The sequence below is a fragment of the Triticum urartu genome, chromosome 2 (assembly GCF_003073215.2).
Source record: "Triticum urartu cultivar G1812 chromosome 2, Tu2.1, whole genome shotgun sequence".
In the NCBI taxonomy this organism is placed as follows: domain Eukaryota; kingdom Viridiplantae; phylum Streptophyta; class Magnoliopsida; order Poales; family Poaceae; genus Triticum; species Triticum urartu.
In genome coordinates, this window is record NC_053023.1 from 422,784,337 (window position 1) to 422,802,389 (window position 18,053).

Genomic DNA, 18,053 nt, shown 5'->3' on the forward strand with positions numbered 1-18,053 from the left:
GCAGTCAAGAAACATTAATGACAACCCTTTAAGTCGACGAAATTCATAAGAAGAGATGAATAGGATATTCCTTTCATGGGCTGAGTTGGATGGACGGTTTCTTAAGAAAGGCATTTTGCAAGGCATCTCGTCCAATCCTGGGATTGAAAATCACACGCGCCATTAAATGGAAGTTTTTTCAACGTTACACTAAAATAGTGCATCATGTAACACTGCGGTAGAACACACATCAATCTTTAGCATAATCAAAGCCAAAAATCAACTCAACATCCAACCAACTCAAGGCCATTGGGAGTAATTCATCTCCACATTTCACGATACCCCAAGCTATTCCTTTTCCTGTGGATTTTTTTACTTCGGCGCTCGTGTACACGAAGCATTTCCCTTCAAACTCTACAGCCATGCCAGGGGACATGTTGGTCCGTGGCAAAAGCACCCCGCCGTCCGCCCTGAACCCCGCCCCGGCCGCTCCCGGCCGTCCAATCCAAAACCAACGTCCCCGATCCTCCGATCAGACCTAAACCCCATCCCATCTATAAAATCCCACCACGCCAGAGCACCTCCTCCCCCGCATTCTCTTCCCCCTCAACTCCCACGCGCACCGGCACCACCCCTTTTCTTGCGGAGCAGCGTGAGGGTTTCGGAAAGCTAAGCCATGGCGGAGCAGCCGCACGCCGAGGACGCGGGCCACAAGCCGGAGACCCTGATGGAGAAGATCGCCGACAAGCTCCACGTCGGCGGCGGCGACCACTCCTCCTCGTCCTCCGACTCCGACAAGGAGGAGCAGCCGCGCCCCTCGGCTCCGCCCGCCCCCGCCCCCGCCCCCGCCCCGGCCGCCTCCGAGGTCACCACCGCCTCCTTCGCCGCCTCCGCCTCCGCGGCGGCGGCCGACGCCAAGAACAAGATGTTCCGCCTCTTCGGCCGCGAGCAGCCCATCCACAAGGTCCTCGGCGGAGGCAAACGTATGGCCCATTACCGATCTAACTGATGCTCGTTTTTTAGTGCCTTTTGCTTGAAACGCGTAGATCGGATCGGAATATGTGGATCTGGACGGGTTTGGGTCTTGGGTTTCGTACTAGATCTGGTATTGGGTAGTGCAGGTGAGGTTTAAGCCTTCTTTTTTTTGGGCGGCTGGGTTTGTTCAGATCCACAGGGACGGCGCGTCACCAAAGCCAACGCAACTGCAGCGACCTGATTTACGCTTGTGGTTTCGAATTTGGTCAATGCAGGCTGTCTTCGTATGAGTTTTGCCGTAATTGTGCGATCTGATCTTCAAGATTCCCCCCTTGTGTTTATGGTGCTAATAAAATGGATACTGTCCATATGGCTGGGCTGCTAAAATAGGATATTAATATTCCATATGGTTGGGCTGCTAAAATAGGATATTACTATTAATAGTACCGTTGAGCATTACCTGCGCTTGAATCTATGTTGTCAGTTTGTGGCAGAATCATCCTCAGGCGCTCAGTGAATTCTCTGCTGTGTCCTTGCTAAGTCGCTAGTGTATAGAAACATTGTTTCTTGTATGAGAATTATCATCATATATGACTTCTAGGTTTGTTTTCTCTGAATTTTAAATAAAGAAACAGTAAATCTTGTGGTGTTATTGCTACTTCTTCCCTTTCTCAAACTTCCAAACATTTTGGAAATATTGAAGTTCAGCTTAAGATTCTCTATAGAATTACCATGATTTTGGAGCACCTATGCGCCATTAGTCGTTACACATTGCAATATAACTAATACTCATGGACTAAAGAAATAGAACTACAATGTGGTTTCTGTGTATGGTACATTTGTGTCTTGTTTTTTGCTTTGTACTTGAGCTGTTAACCATAGGCTGAAAACATGCAAATCTAGAGGGCATCCTTACTCTGTTGCGAATCCTTAATGGGTAGCAGAGGTTAAACACCTAGTTGTGTTTTCTTGCCTTCCATTGTCACTCCATAAATTTTCGCAGACCATCCTGCAAATTTTTTGAACTGTTATATTCTATTTCTACTCCTTAAACACTGCCAAATTTTATCCCCGTCTTGTATTATATTGTGATTAAGGTGTCATTTGTGAGCACATGCTATGTAATTTCATGATCTGCCAATCTTGCTGTTGTATTCACTTTGTTTCTCTATTCTGCAGCTGCTGACGTGTTTATGTGGAGGAACAAGCACATCTCTGCTGGAGTACTAGGTGGTGCAACTGCAATCTGGATCCTTTTTGAATTGCTTGGCTACCATCTTCTGGCTTTCCTTGGCCATGCTCTCATATTCTCTCTGGGTGTTCTCTTTCTCTGGTCTAATGCCTCATCATTCATTAACAAGTAAGCTATCTTCATCTCAGTATCACAGATTACATGTGCATACCCTTGCACGTTCAAGAGCTAGTACTTCAAAATGAGTTCTAAATTCTGCCACACATTTCAGGTCTCCCCCAAGGATTCCCGAGGTGATCATTCCTGAAGATCTGGTTGTCAACATTGCACTATCTACACGTCATGAGATCAACAGAGCCTTCGCAAACCTTCGTCAGATTGCTCTTGGCCGCGACATAAAGAAGTTCCTTATTGTATGTCTGTTCTGCCATTGTTTACCAAGCGTTGTTCCTACATCAATCTGGATTTACCTCATTTAACTATTTTTTACAAAATTGTAGGTGATTGCTGGTCTATGGCTGCTTTCCATTCTTGGTAGTTGCTGCAACTTCTTGACGCTGTTCTACATTGGTGAGGGATCTCAACTGAGTATACCATTTTTAGCACCTCTTCTTCCCAATGTGGATTTGGTTTTTACAGTGGATCTTTCTCTTCTATGTCAAACAGTTTTTGTGGTTCTGCACACAGTGCCAGTAATCTACGAGAAGTATGAAGATCAGATTGATACCTATGGCGAGAAGGGGTGGATTGAGGTTAAGAAACAGTATGCTGTGTTTGATGCCAAGGTTCTGAGCAAAGTGCCGAGGGGCCCCTTGAAAGACAAGAAGAACTAGAAATGAGTGGTACCGTGTAATGATGGTGACTGGTTCGTGGCTGCCCTTGTGGTCTGAGCACCAAATTTCTCACCAGTTGTCTTGTGTTATGTAAGGCTGTTTTCATTGTTTGCGACTTTGATGAGAGTAGCCCTGGGTAGCTTACCCTCCAACAGTAATGCAGAGGCAGCACTTGTTTCGCTGTACCGCTGTTTGATTTTTGATCTGTTAAGGTGTCGCATGGGTACGGTTTCTAGACGCTGATTTTGCTACTTGCGTTGCTGCAGTTTGGAGTATTGATGATGTTTGTCAACTCGTTGGGCTTTAGATGTCATCTACTCGTTTCTATTGTACTACTATCACTGTTGCAACACAACTTTTATTAAAGCCCAGTCTGCGTGTGTTGGTCTCAAACATTGTGCTACATATTCATATGTCAGGACTGCAGCGGGAAGTGTTATTTCTTCAGTTAGCGCTAGTTGCGGCTACAGATAACGATTCAGTAGATGGAGGGTTGAGATCGAGCCTTGCTTTACCGTTCTCTGTCGACTGTTAGATGTCTACTGTTCCGTTTCAATCGTTACTGTTACGTTTCACCTGTTGCTGGGAGGCTTTCCACCTATAAAGGCAGCCGGGTTGTGGCTGGCCACACCATGGAATCTTCTTTATGAATTGCCTATATGGCCAACTACTCTACAGCTAATACACACACAGCCCGATCTGGGTGAACTTTTTCCCAATTCGTCTTCCATCTCTCTCCTTCTTGATCATCTCTATAGCTTGGTCTTGACAAATTGGTATTCAGAGCAAGGTTTTTCCTCGGCCACAAAAATTTTCATCCATAGGGAGAGTAATCCCACCCAATTCCCTCCCCATGAGTAGATCGGAACTGAATTGAGCCGGAGCGGCGCGAGTGGCTGCGATCTGTACCAGGGCGGCGTTGGAGGCGGCGATCTGTACCAGGGCGGCGCTCGTGGCGGAGAATTGCTCGGCTGCAAACCAGTAGAGCGGAAAGGTTGCTGGGGAACAATTCTCTGGTGGTAAAATTCCTTGTCTATCGCTGGTTCGTGCAGCTTTGGCGGAGCGGAGCGAGAAGGCGGCAGGATCTGAGCAGAGAGCCGGGTTACCGAAGTATTTCGGCAGTAAAATTCCTTCTCTCTCTCTCAGATCAAGGTGATGGGGCGCGCCAAGACCATCGACGAGCCGGATCTACAGGAACTGTTGTCTCTTCGAGACGACATGGGGATCATGCAGAAAGACCAGTCACAGATGCAGGCGGATATGGCAAAACTGCATGATGAGGTACATTCTATCAGTTCCAAACAAGGGGATATATCTGTGCAGATGGGCAATGTAGAGCAAGTGGTGCTGGACTTAGGCAAACAGCTCTCCACGATCAATTCAGTTTTGCAAGCATTAGTGAAGGCACCAACAAATGGAAGCACTACTGAAATCCCATCAAGCTCTCAACAGAGACCAAATTCACCAACAACCTTTCAGGAACAGATGCAAACTCAACTGTTGAGAACAGAGCAACTCAGGAAACAATTGGAGGCTGAAAAGGAAAATACCAGGCAATTGGAAGAGCTGCAACAGCAGAATCTGCCTCCTATCAGAACCAGTAGACCAGCTGCTCCACCAGGGTTTGCACAGCAAGGAAGACCAGAGCACTTAAGTCCTTTGGGCACTCCAATTACAGCCAGACAGTCCACTCACACCCCTGTTTTTCAGCAATACTATCAGCAAAATAGAGATAGGCAGTTGTGGCAGGGATATGCAAAGACCTATGAACAGGATATGCAGTGTCAATTCATGAAATCCTTGACCAAAGGGCCTAAAATGGATTTTCCTAGGTTTGAAGGAGAAGATCCAGTGGGCTGGATCAGGCAATGCAACAAATATTTTCAGATGTCAGGGGCACCAGAAGAATACAAGGTTTCCTTGGCCCAATTATACATCATTGGGGAAGCAGATGTATGGCTGAGAAGATCAGGTTTGCTGAAAAAGAAAGTTTCCTGGAAGGAATTTTGCACATAAATCACTAAAAGATTTTCTGCACAAGGCTCATATGATCTCACAGAAAAGTTTAGTTCAGTGAAACAGTCTAACAACACAGTGTCTGAATATACAAAAATATTTGAAGATCTCATGGCTGATGTACAAGAGGAAAATCCAGAATTAGGAGAATCTTGGTTTGTAAGATGCTATGTTAATGGATTAAGAGAAGGCATCAAATATCAAATTAGACCATTGAGACCTCAAACCCTCACTGATGCCTACTGGTTAGCAAAGGATGTGGAACCTTGTCATCCTCCTGCAGTGGCAAACACAAAAAGAATATCAGTCCCTTATAACAACTACTACCAGAAAAACACTGGAGGTTTTATCCAGAAACAACATGTTGTTCCTCCTATCCAGCAACAAATTCTTGTCAGGCACAATGAAACTCCTGCTAATAATGCACAGAAAATCAGAAAACTTGGAGAGTGTTGGCGATGTGGAGATAAGTGGGTACATGGCCACAGATGCAAGTTAATACCAAATGTTCAAGCCATGCAACAAGAACCAAAGGAGCAAGTCACTTATGATATTGAAGAGCAACAGTTGGAAGATCAGGCAGAGAACGTAAATGAAGGAGATCAGGCTATGTTCCTTTCTGCTTTTGCCATGGGATAACAGTTAGCCGTGCCAACTCCTACAGTAATCATTCATATCAATGGGAAGAAAGCTGTAGCATTATTGGATTCTGGTAGTACTACCTCTTTCATAAACCAAGATTTTGCAGTTAAGGCAAACTGCAACATGTTGCCTGTAAAACCCAGAAAGATTTCAGTGGCTGGTGGGGGCACACTAACATCTACTGCAGTTGTACCTCACTGTCAGTTTCAGATTTCCAAAGTGACACTTTCCCATAGTTTCAGAACACTGTTCCTCCCAAGCCATGATGCAATCCTAGGATATGATTGGTTTACTGCTGTGAGCCCTGTGTCATTTGATATTCCAGCCCAGCAATTCAGTTTCACACATGAGGGCAAGCAAACTGTTTCAACAACAATGTTCACTACTGCAGCTAGTGTGAAGGAAATGCGTGCTAAGAAAGTGGATAAATTATTAGACAAAGGACCCGAAGTGTTCCTGTGTCAAATCCACAACATACTCTTGGATGCACCAGAGGATTTTAAAACTCCACCACAAATACAACAGTTATTGCTGCAATATGCTGATCTGTTTGAGGAACCTAAAACACTGCCACCTCATAGAGCATTGGACCACAAAATTCCTCTGGTAGAAGGTGTAGCTCCACCACAAGTTAGGCCTTATAGAGTGCCCCAAAATCAGAAAAGAGAGATGGAGGAGCAGATAAAAAAATTGTTGGCTGCACATCTCATAAGACACAACCAAAGTCCATTCGCTGCTCCTGTGTTGTTAGTTAAAAAGAAGGATGGGTCCATGAGACTGTGCACAGACTTCAGAAAACTCAATGCTCTTACAATTAAGAACAAATTCCCTATCCCTGTAATAGAAGATCTTTTAGATGAACTGCATGGAGCAAAGTATTTTACTAAATTGGATTTAAGGTCTGGCTATCACCAAATCAGAATGTCACCTGAAGATATCCATAAAACTGCATTCAGAACATTCTTGGGCCATTTTGAATTTCTGGTAATGCCATTTGGCCTGTCCAATGCCCCTGGAACTTTCCAAGAATTAATGAATACCATATTTGGCCCTTATTTAAGGAAATTTGTGTTGGTTTAGAATAGTGTAGCATGTTACTGCTTTCCGTTATTCCTATCCTGATGCATAGCCTGTCCTTGCTACTACTGTTGTTACCATTACCTGCTATCCTACTGCTTAGTATAGGATGCTAGTGTTCCATCAGTGTCCCTACACTCTTGTCCGTCTGCCATGCTATTCTACTGGGCCGTGATCACTTCGGGAGGTGATCACGGGCATATACGATATACTTTACACAGTTACATTACCTGTGATACTGTTCGGAGATGGGGGCTGAAGGGGCAGGTGGCGCCATCCCGGTAGAGGTGGGCCTGGGTTCCCGACGGCCCCCGATTGTTACTTTGGGGCGGAGCGACAGGGCAGGTTGAGACCACCTAGGAGAGAGGTGGGCCTGGCCCTAGTCGGCGTTCGCGGATACTTAACACGTTTAACGAGATCTTGGTATTTGATCTGAGTCTGGCTACTGGCCTATACGCACTAACCATCTACGTGGGAGTAGTTATGGGTATCCCGGCGTCGTGGTATCAGCCGAAGCCTTCGTGACGTTAGCAACGGAGCGGCGCGCGCCGGATTGGACTGGAACGCCACTAGGCTAGGTCTGCTTCCGGCCGCCCACGCAACATGCAGGTGTGCTAAGGGCGATGGGCCCAGACCCCTGGGCGCTTAGGTTTAGACCGGCGTGCTGACCTCTCTGTTGGTCTAGGTGGGGCTGCGACGTGTTGATCTTCCGAGGCCGGGCATGACCCAGGAAAGTGTGTCCGGCCAAATGGGATCGAGCGTGTTGGGTTATGTGGTGCACCCCTGCAGGGAAGTTAATCTATTCGAATAGCCGTGATCTTCGGTAACAGGACGACTTGGAGTTGTGCCTTGACCTTATGACAACTAGAACCGGATACTTAATAAAACACACCCTTCCAAGTGCCAGATACAACCGGTGATCGCTCTCTCACAGGGCGACGAGGGGAGGATCATCGGTTAGGATTATGCTATGCGATGCTACTTGGAGGACTTCAGTCTACTCTCTTCTACATGCCGCAAGACGGAGGCTGCCAGAAGCGTAGTCTTCGAAAGGATTAGTTATCCCCCTCGTATTCTGGCATTCTGCAGTTCAGTCCACATATGATACCCTTATTCCATTTGATACCCATGCATATGTAGTGTAGCTCCTTGCTTGCGAGTACTTTGGATGAGTACTCACGGTTGCTTTCTCCCCCTTTTCCCCCTTTTCCTTTCATTCTGGTTGTCGCAACCAGATGCTGGAGTCCAGGAGCCAGACGCCACCTTCGACGACCCCCTGTGATATGTGATGCCCGCTGACGACGACCAGGAGTAGTTAGGAGGATCCCAGGCAGGAGGCCTGCGCCTCTTTCGATCTGTATCCCAGTTTGTGCTAGCCTTCTTAAGGCAAACTTGTTTAACTTATGTCTGTACTCAGATATTGTTGCTTCCGCTGACTCGTCTATGATCGAGCTCTTGTATTCGAGCCCTCGAGGCCCCTGGCTTGTAATATGATGCTTGTATGACTTATTTTAATTGTATAGTTGTGTTGTGATATCTTCCCGTGAGTCCCTGACCTTGATCGTACATGTTTGCGTGAATGATTAGTGTACGATTGAATCGGGGGCGTCACAGTGTGTGTTTGCAACTCAGAAAGTGGAATATTTAGGGCATGTGATTTCTGCTGATGGTGTGGCTACTGACCCACAGAAGATCTGTGCTATAGCTGAGTGGCCTGTGCCTGAAAATATCACTAAGCTTAGAAGTTTTCTGGGTTTAGCAGGGTACTATAGAAGATTTATCAAAAGTTATGGTGTTATATGCAGGCCTCTGCATGATCTACTTAAAAAGGGGAATTTCCATTGGTCACCTGAACATACAAAAGCTTTCCAGCAACTGAAACAAGCATTAACTTCTGCTCCTGTTTTGGCTTTGCCAGATTTTTCCAAGCCATTTGTTTTGGAAACTGATGCTTCAGGAAAAGGGATTGGGGCTGTTCTAATGCAGCAAGGAAGGACAATATCTTTCTATAATTCATCTTTATGCCCTAGGAATGCATCTCTGTCTACTTATGAAAAAGAGGCTCTAGCAATTTTGGAGGCACTAAAAAGGTGGAGGCACTACTTGCTAGGGAAATAGCTCATAATTAAAACAGATCAGCAATCACTGAAATTCATAACTGATCAAAGAATCACTGAAGGAGTTCAGCACAAACTAATGATGAAATTGTTGGAATTTAATTTCACAATTCAGTACAAAAAAGGTATTCACAACAAGGTGGCTGATGCCTTGTCAAGAGTTCTTCCTAAATGTATGGCTATCTCTGCAGCTACTCCTGTTTGGGCAGAAGATCTGGTGCACAGTTACCAACAGGATCCTAGTAGTGTGCAACTGTTGGAAAAATTGCTGTTAAACAAGGATAACTCACTGTCAGACTACTCCTTAACATCTGGAATTATTAGATACAAAGGAAAAATTTATGTGGGTAACAACCCTGAGTTAAGGTAAAAATTGATTGTGGCCCTACACAGTTCTCCAGTGGGGGGGGCACTCAGGAAGGAGAGCAACATATCACAGGATCAAAAGCATCTTTTATTGGCCTGGTATGAAAACAGCTATAAAAAATTTCATTGCAGCCTGCCTTGTTTGTCAGAGAGCAAAGCATGAAACTTGCTTGCAACCTGGTCTGCTAGAACCTCTTCCAGTGGCTGACATGGCCTGGCAGCATATATCCATGGACTTCATTGAAGGACTACCTAAATCTCAAGGAAAGGATGTGATCATGGTGGTTGTGGACAGGTTTACTAAATACTCCCACTTCATACCCCTGTCCCACCCTTACTCAGTGCTCAGTGTAGCCCAATCCTTTGTGAATAACATTATTAAGTTGCATGGTCCCCCAAAACTAATTATCTCTGACAGAGACAGAATTTTCACCAGTCAGCTTTGGAAAAATATCTTCTCTGCACTCAATGTGGAACTAAGGTTCAGTACTGCTTATCATCCACAAACAGATGGCTAGACAGAACGTGTAAATCAGTGTTTGGAGACCTATTTAAGATGCATGACTACATCTGCTCCAACCAAGTGGCTTTCCTGGCTATCCTTAGCAGAATTCTGGTATAATTCCACTTATCATACAACCATTAAAATGTCTCCATTTCAGGCTCTCTATGGATTCCCCCCACCTCTCATCTTAGAACTGGCAATACCTGGGCCTGATGATGAAGAAGCACATGATTTTTTAACTGCCAAGCAACAAATACTGCAACAACTTAAAGAGAATTTGTTGGTCGCACAGAACATGATGAAGAAATATGCAGACAATAAGAGGGTGGAAAGAAGCTTTCAGGTGGGCGATCCAGTGTACTTGAAGATGGCTCCGTACAGATTAGCTGCATTTGGGTTCAGAGGAGCACTGAAACTACAAAACAGATTCTATGGTCCATTTTTGGTGCTTCAGAAAGTAGGCAAGGCGGCTTACAAGTTGCAGTTTCCAAAAGATGTATAGATCCACTCAGTGTTTCATGTGAGCCAGTTGAAGAAACACATTGGGGACAAATCTATACCAGACCCTAACTTACCATTGGTAAATGCGGATGGGACAATCAAAACAGGCCCAGAAAAAGTGCTGGAGGTTTGTCAAGTTCCACGACAGAACATGCCCGTCGTCCAGTGGCTTATCAGGTGGATAAACCTGCCTCCTGAAGATGCAACATGGGAAGACGCAGACTTCATCAAATACACGTTCCCGGAGTTCTTCAGCTCTACTACTCGCGCTTGGAGGGAAGCAGCAGCAACGCCGTGAGGACACGTCGACACTCAAGGGAGGAGCAATGTCAGGACTGTAGCGGGAAGTGTTATTTCTTCAGTTAGCGCTAGTTGCGGCTACAGATAACGATTCAGTAGATGGAGGGTTGAGATCGAGCCTCGCTTTACCGTTATCTGTCAACCGTTAGATGTCTACTGTTCCGTTTCAGTTGTTACTGTTACGTTTCACCTGTTGCCGGAAGGCTTTCCACCTATAAAGGCAGCCGGGTTGTGGCTGGCCAGACCATGGAATCTTCTCTATGAATTGCCTATATGGCCAACTACTCTACAGCTAATACACACACAGCTTGATCTGGGTGAACTTTATGGCCAACTACTCTACAGCTAATACACACACAGCCCGATCTGGGTGAACTTTTCCCCAATTCGTCTTCCATCTCTCTCCTTCTTGATCATCTCTATAGCTTGGTCTTGACACAACTTTTATTAAAGCCCAGTCTGCGTGTGTTGGTCTCAAACATTGTGCTACATATTCATAGCGCATCGTTGGCGTTTCTCTACCACATCAAGTAGGAGTGGAAACTTACCGACTAGTGTCAGTACTCGCAAATTGTAGTGAACTTCAGGCATCAAAGAGACCGCTCATTTACAGTACAAGGATTAACTATAAACCTCTGAGAGATTTATTATTTACAGTACACAATGAAATCCTAGAAATCTTGTACACTGCATTATTTCAAACAAAAAGATAACTAAGGAGTTTCACTAGATTCATGAGAGAAGCATACTGGAAATACAGACTGGCGACGCTGATACTGTTTTGTGGCAACCACAACCTACCAAGTAGTATGAACTACCTATACACAAGACATGGTAGATTGAGAGATGTACACAAAGGAGCAAAACTAAAATAAAGAACAAAATCAAAAGGATCTGCCCTGCAGATTCATTATTAGTGTAGTGATACAACAACCGAACACAGGCAAACTACAGTTTACGTGGCGATAGACTGTCAATTCATGTGTTTGACAAAAGAAACCGGGCTATTTTCTCGTACTTGTTCGCCATCTATTCTACTTTCCGAATTATGTTCATACACTTGTGTTCACAGGAAGTATGTCAACTGCTCCTTCTTCCTCGACCCGCCTTCACCATACAAATCATTCCATTGCTTCAACTCACCCATTATGGAACCTTCAGCAGCAAAGCTCGCCGCCACCTGCAATTCCACGGTTATATATTAACGGCTTCTACTACATGCTTGCATTTGCGAATACTATTTGCATTGTACTAGAAAACCAGTTCACCTGGTTCTTTGCTTCTTTCAAATCTGCCATGTTTAATGGCCTTAGAATGATCTCCTTGTCTTTTTGTTTTATCTTTGAAGGATCTAGTGGACTGCCTCCTTTTTCCAGTTTCATCTTCTCCTGGAGATATTCGAGTGTTAGCTTCAGAAATTTGACAGGTTTTTTCATGGATACAATGCTTAGTATGGTGGTGATGAGATTACCAGTTCCTTCTTCCTTTCCTTCTGTATCAGTTCCCTCACAGGGCGATATGCCGCCGTTGTGCAAAGGTTCTGTGCAGAGCAAACTGAGTTAGCCAAGAAGTGTTTTAAGTGGAGAAAGATTCATGTCTCATGATACTAACCTTGAGATCACTGCCAGTGTATCCTTCAGTCATGGTTGCTAGTTCCTTATAATCTAGTCCTTCATCAACTTTCTCCTTCGACAGAAGCCTCTTCATAATCATTTCCCGATTTTGCACTGATGGTAAGCCGACCATGATTCTATGAAACCAAAGGAGCATGTGCTTCAGGCAAAATGGTAGACAAAAAACAACGCTAGGGATTGATTTCAAGGAAGGGGTGCCAACCTGCGCTCAAACCTTCTGATGATAGCCTCGTCAAGATCAAAAGGACGGTTGGTCGCAGCAAGAACAAGAATTTTTTGATCTGGTCTTGACAGGAGACCATCCCAGTGTGTCATAAACTCATTCTTAATCTTCCTCATTGCCTCATGCTCTCCAGCTCTGTTTCGCTGCCCAAGCATGCTATCAACCTCATCGACGAAAATGATAGTGGGCGATACTTTAGCAGCTAAAGTGAACAATGCTCTAACATTCTTTTCGTCTTCACCAAACCACTTTGATGTGATAGTCGACATCGATACGTTTATGAAACTTGCTTGAGCTTCATTTGCAATAGCCTTGGCTAGCATCGTCTTGCCAGTTCCAGGAGGACCAAAGAGTAATATACCTCTACAGGGCTTAAGAAGACCCCCCTTGAAGAGATCTGGCCGTCGGAGGGGTAGCATGACAAGCTCTTGAAGGGATTCTTTGATATCTTCCAATGCACCGATATCATCAAATGAAACTCCAATTTCATTCGCGGGTATCACTTCTGGTCTGATGCGCTTTTCAAACTCATTATCCGGGGGCACTTCCTAAACGCAATAAAAAAGGAATTGCAGATGGGTAAATTAGTTTCCTGGAACCTGCACCAAGTAACATTAAAGTGGCCAATAGTTATCTTACTGGTAATTTTGCAGGTGGAAGTGGATTCTCTGGTTTCTTTGGTTCTGTTTTGCTCTCAGGAGGAGGAGCTGGAGTAGCGGCAGCAGGAGCTGCTGGTGGCAGCAAAGTTGCAGGTTTTGTTTCCAATTTTGCAGCAGTCGGAGCAATTCCCTTTTCAGCAATCTATGTAGTTGAGGCATGTCATTGTTTATAATTGTTAATTCTAAACTTTCTAATAGAATTGGATGCCTATGCTAGAAATCAAGCCGCCTCGTTGGAAAAACAATAAATAGGTACTCCCCCTGTTCTAAAATACAGCGCATGTAGATTTTTTTTTCAAAAGTAAGCTTTGTGAAGTTTGACCAACTTTATAGGGAAAGCTATGTACATCTATAATACCAAATAAACATTGCATTTATTTGATATTAATGTTGATTTTCCCCATATAAACTTGGTCAAACTTTACGAAGTTTGACTTTTGAATAATCTACATGCATTATATTTTGGAACCAAGGGAGTACAAAGAAATTAAATAGTGGAATCTCTTAGGAATAAGACCAATTCTTTTTCAGTCACCTAGAAGTGTAAAAACAATAAAAAGAAACAAACCTTTCGAGCGTCAGTATGTCTTTCCAACTTCATGGTGTCCTTATCGCACACCTTGTTCTCTTGAAAAATTTCCAATGCATGGGACAAGCTGCACAATTGAAGAGTCATAAACCAAGGCAGAGATGATGAAGCCAACAGACAACTATACCAAAATGCAATTACCTTTTAGCAGATAGAATTAGTTTTCCATTCCGGTACTCTGGGTCTTTATGATTCATCAAGTGGTAAGAAACTGCAGATACCACAATCTCCTCAATATACTTACTGAGGCCCATTGTATCGGATAGACATATTGAGCCTAAATCAAGACACTCGAGATCATTCTCTGCAAGGACTTCCGTGATATGGTTCCGATTATCTTGAAACTGAATAATCTTCATATCTTCTTCTAACTGGGAGTTCCAGCTTACAAGGCAATTCTCATTTTCGGGCGGCTTGATGTCTATGTTATATGGGAATAAAGCAGATAGCCTGTCATCCAGCTCATCATCATCAAAGTCCATATCCACAATCCTTGAACCGAGAAGCAGCACTGGCCCTTCAAGCTTGGCCAGTAGTTTCTCAAATAAAAGAAACATTTTGGGGGACTTCTGAAGAAACTTCTCGACATCTCTTATGTAGAGGACAATTGGGCTCTTCTTAGATACTTTATGCAGAACCTTGTATAACGCTTGCACCAGCATTTTCTCATCAAAAGTCCAGCTACTAGAACGTCTGAGAGGAGCTGCAGTGTTTGTTGCAAAAAAAAAATGCATAGTGTGAAGCAGCAGCGCAACAAGAAATAGTGAAGTTAATGTCTACAGCACGAGAAACAGTGGAACAAACATGGCAAAATGATACAGCTCATATTTTCTTCTCTGTTCATTTTGATTCCAACTTTGTGCATGAGATAAGTGTTATCTGAAGGGAACTAGACATGCAAGCATGTGTGTCCATACCTTCCAAGTAAAACTGTTGAGTGTGTAGGATAACGTGAACACTGAGGTACATCGACAGAAAGAACATAAACAAACTACTTCTCGTCGATTTGTGCATCACTTCCATTGTGGCAATAGTTGCATTTAGATCTAATTCACTACCTTGCAAGTCGGAAATTAATAACAGATCACCATTTGACATGCAAGTAAACAGCATAATGAGGAAATGCTCAAATACACACAAGGCATACATACATGAAAACTAATAGTTTCCTCAGGGTCACGAAATTTATTTTGTGCCACTGCAAGTCTTTCAAAAGGACATGCTATGACCTGAATTGCTTGGAGGGCCTTGCGATGCCAGGCTACTCATATCTGATGAAGTAGATGCATTTCTTCTGAGCCTGGGCATGCTGTTTGTACTTTCAGAGCTCCTGTAAATTTTATAAGGAAATAAGTAAATGCTTTTTGTTTCTGTAATGGGTCCACTATAGTGAAATTTTCTCACACCTTAATTTCATGTCGGTCATACTGCTTTGTCTACGCATACCTCCTGCAACATAAAATGAAAGTACATCAATGAATATACAGATACAAATTCTGCAAGTAGATACACACAATGGGAATCATGTTCCACAGTGCATGCATGCAACTGAATTTAGTTATGCCCAAGAGCGAGTATTGATATTCCTTCACAGCATTCAGTCTAAATGAAGGCCAAGTTAGGTAAAGTCAGTATAGTGGTCAATGCTTTATTCGCAGGAACTGCACTGGGTGGGAAACTTCATTTATGTTTTTTAAGATAAAACATGAAGTTCATTTATTTTTCAAGTAAATTCAGGAACTTAATTTATTCTATCAGTTCCACAGATCTTCTGATTGTCTAGTACTCTGTTGTTTGAGTACTTGTTTTATTAATCAAATGAATTCAAATGCACACGACATACATAGTGTCAATATATGAGAAAAAGGCATACACCCTCTTTTTCTTCTATGAGTAAGAATGGACTCATGATTTGAGGCTTCTAGTGTGTGTGAATCACTAAATCAGTGTAATATTGATATGAAAATACATGTTCCATCCAGTTTGCATAAATAGGATTGTACATGGATGTTCTCACCAACTGCTAATCACTGACCTGAGTTGAACATATTTAGATAAAAACTGAAGTAGGTTACTACCACTACAGAAGACCGAATACAAACTAAATGCTGAAGCATCACCTCTGGATTGCTCCTTCTGTGGAGTCATCGTAAAAGACTGGAGTAATCCAGACATCTTTTCAAGAGTCGTCTCGGAGATGGATCTTGTAACAGACTGATGAGAAGAAAAATACTCTCCAGTTAGCAGTTCTTAGATAAAATTTACCAATATTTTCCGTCGACAAACCAAAAAGAATCAGTGTATGATGCAGAACAAATTGTGCCGACGTATCGAAAATAAGCTCCTGGGCGCACCAAACATTCAGAAATAGAAAGATTGGAAACAGTATGCAACTATGGCAAATTTTGAAGATCAAAAGCAGAACCAGTGGTATGCTAAGGTCTTACCTGTTCGCTGCTACCGGTGCCGTATTTGCCGTGAAGCTGCAAGGAACACCACTGCATTACAACATATCCAGAGATGCGCAAGGACTTAAATGCTCCGGTGAAACTCACCTTTATGAGAAAATCTGTAGGATCCAGCAGGAGGATTTTGGCTTCGAAATAGTGCGCGAGCGCCTTGGCGAGCATCTGCTGGTAAAGCTCTTCAAGAGAGGAACTTGGCCTTAGATTACTCGGTCCGAAGCAGCGGGAGTATGGTCAAGCAAAGTCCTTGAGCTGCTGTGATGAAGATGGTTTTTACCTGCAGGGCCTGACAGCAGAATCGCGCGGCTAGCAGGGGCGAGATTCCTGGTGTATTTGGAGATCTCTGCTTGCTTCAGGTGGACGTACGCGGCGCTCGTCAGCACGACGCGTGTTTGCTCACTGCAAAGGGGCGATTGAGGGGGTAAAAAGCAGAATTGTACACGCGAAAACAGAGCTTAGGGCGCGTAATCTATCAGTGAGCTAGTGTCATGCATGGTTGGCTGATCCAAGCAGATTTTGCTCATAAAACTGACAACATAGAGAGACTCTTCATGAGCTTTTGAACCCTCTGGGTTTCTCCTGCCTGTGATCCGAGTACCACCTTTCATGGACATTTCAGAAAGGAAAAAAGACATTTCACTTCTTTCAGAAACGCAAAGCTCCATAAGGCCGAAAAATTACACAAAAACACCGGGTTTTTCTTCTTCTTTTACATGCAAACTATGCAGTTCATATGTAACCACCTTTCATGGAAGTATTCACCAACTGGGTTTCTCCTGCCTGTGATCTGAGTTCTGACAGCATAGCGATTCTGTCACCACCTTTCATGGACATTTCAGAAAGGAAAAAAGACATTTCACTTCTTTCAGTGACGCAAAGCTCCATGAGGCCGAATATTACACAAAAACTCCGGTTTTTTATTCTTCTTTTACATGCAAAATATGCAGTTCATATGTACATCTAATTCATGCACATCACACAGAGATGAGGGGACTTTCCCCACCAGAAGATCAGCCCAAAACATCTAGGACGATGGAAGGTGACGGGACAGCTTCTACAGTTCCATGCCTACGTGCCGAGAGAAAGAGAGATGGACTTTTTTGCGCCGGAAGGAGAACGTTACCTGAGGTAGTATGGGAACTCGTCGAAGGTGACCTTGCTGTCCCTGCCGTCGACGACGAGGCGGCGGAGCTCGTGCTCCACCCGCTCCAGCGTCACCCCGGCCCGCGCCGGGCCTCCAGACCCTCCGCCCGACCACGGCGCGGATGCCAGCCCCAGCCCCACGCCGACGCCTATCCCGATCCCCACCGCCGACATCACCATGTGCTTCCCCTCCATGCCGGCCGGCCGGCTGAGCCTGAACTCCCTCCGACGGCGATGCGAACCAACGTTGAGCTAGCTAGCTTCTCCTCCTCCGCGGACCGCGCGCGGTGTCTGCACGAGAGTGGCTAAAAGAGATTGGAGAGATCAACGGGGGACGGACGACGACGACGACAGCATCTGGCTAATAATGGATGGTTTTGGCGAGATGGAGGGGAGGGGGAGCGGGAGGGGGTGGCGCAAGTGTCGGGCCTCTCACTCTTTCTGTTCGTTGCGCTCTCTCTCTCTCTGTGTGCAGCGCTGTGCAGGTTTCTCGTATGTTCTTGGCTGCTTAGCCGCGGGAGGGGCAATGGGGGCTGGGCACGCGGGCGCGTACGTGTGCAGCGTGCTGGAGTATATGAAAGGAGGCGATGAGGATGAGCATGGGCGCGTGTGCATCATCGCGCTATTGTTGGAGAGGTGGCAATGGCATGCAGCATGGGGCATGGCACTATTGGATACAGGGACTCTGGCTTCCGCTGAATTATGCGCAGGTCTCAACAGGCACTCAAACTACAACGTGATTTCTTTTCAGAAGCCTTTCGTGTTTTTTAGGGACAGAAGCCTTTCGTGTTAGAGATATATTTAGGTTACATATATTTGGTAGTCTATAATTTGTAA

General features: G+C 44.5%; 2 protein-coding genes across 2 annotated transcripts; one reads left to right on the top strand and one right to left on the bottom strand.

The window, feature by feature from the left end:
• The first annotated feature begins 548 nt into the window (after positions 1 to 548).
• Positions 549 to 3,271, top strand: LOC125537635 (reticulon-like protein B1). The gene is made up of 5 exons (XM_048700961.1): positions 549 to 962; positions 2,134 to 2,314; positions 2,418 to 2,559; positions 2,647 to 2,716; positions 2,813 to 3,271. Exons 1-5 carry the CDS (start codon positions 656 to 658, stop codon positions 2,977 to 2,979), a joined length of 867 nt encoding a protein of 288 aa, XP_048556918.1. The 5' UTR covers positions 549 to 655; the 3' UTR covers positions 2,980 to 3,271.
• Positions 3,272 to 11,348: 8,077 nt separating this feature from the next.
• Positions 11,349 to 17,768, bottom strand: LOC125537636. The gene is made up of 15 exons (XM_048700962.1): positions 17,197 to 17,768; positions 16,351 to 16,472; positions 16,164 to 16,252; positions 16,056 to 16,091; positions 15,729 to 15,822; positions 15,015 to 15,057; positions 14,838 to 14,938; positions 13,750 to 14,311; positions 13,588 to 13,675; positions 13,000 to 13,161; positions 12,340 to 12,908; positions 12,115 to 12,253; positions 11,975 to 12,043; positions 11,772 to 11,891; positions 11,349 to 11,683 (listed from the first exon to the last, which is right to left on the bottom strand). Exons 1-15 carry the CDS (start codon positions 17,409 to 17,411, stop codon positions 11,570 to 11,572), a joined length of 2,523 nt encoding a protein of 840 aa, XP_048556919.1. The 5' UTR covers positions 17,412 to 17,768; the 3' UTR covers positions 11,349 to 11,569.
• Positions 17,769 to 18,053: the final 285 nt, after the last annotated feature.

What these genes read in the sequence shown, in the direction of transcription:
- LOC125537635 (XM_048700961.1), top strand. Translation starts at nt 656, where the DNA reads ATGGCGGAGCAGCCGCACGCCGAGGACGCGGGCCACAAGCCGGAGACC. An exon ending in GCCTCATCATTCATTAACAA is followed by an intron (nt 2,315 to 2,417) that starts GTAAGCTATCTT and finishes CACACATTTCAG; the next exon opens with GTCTCCCCCAAGGATTCCCG. An exon ending in ACATAAAGAAGTTCCTTATT is followed by an intron (nt 2,560 to 2,646) that starts GTATGTCTGTTC and finishes ACAAAATTGTAG; the next exon opens with GTGATTGCTGGTCTATGGCT.
- LOC125537636 (XM_048700962.1), bottom strand. Translation starts at nt 17,411, where the DNA reads ATGGAGGGGAAGCACATGGTGATGTCGGCGGTGGGGATCGGGATAGGC. An exon ending in CTACAGATTTTCTCATAAAG is followed by an intron (nt 16,092 to 16,163) that starts GTGAGTTTCACC and finishes TGTTCCTTGCAG; the next exon opens with CTTCACGGCAAATACGGCAC. An exon ending in CTAATTCTATCTGCTAAAAG is followed by an intron (nt 13,676 to 13,749) that starts GTAATTGCATTT and finishes TCAATTGTGCAG; the next exon opens with CTTGTCCCATGCATTGGAAA.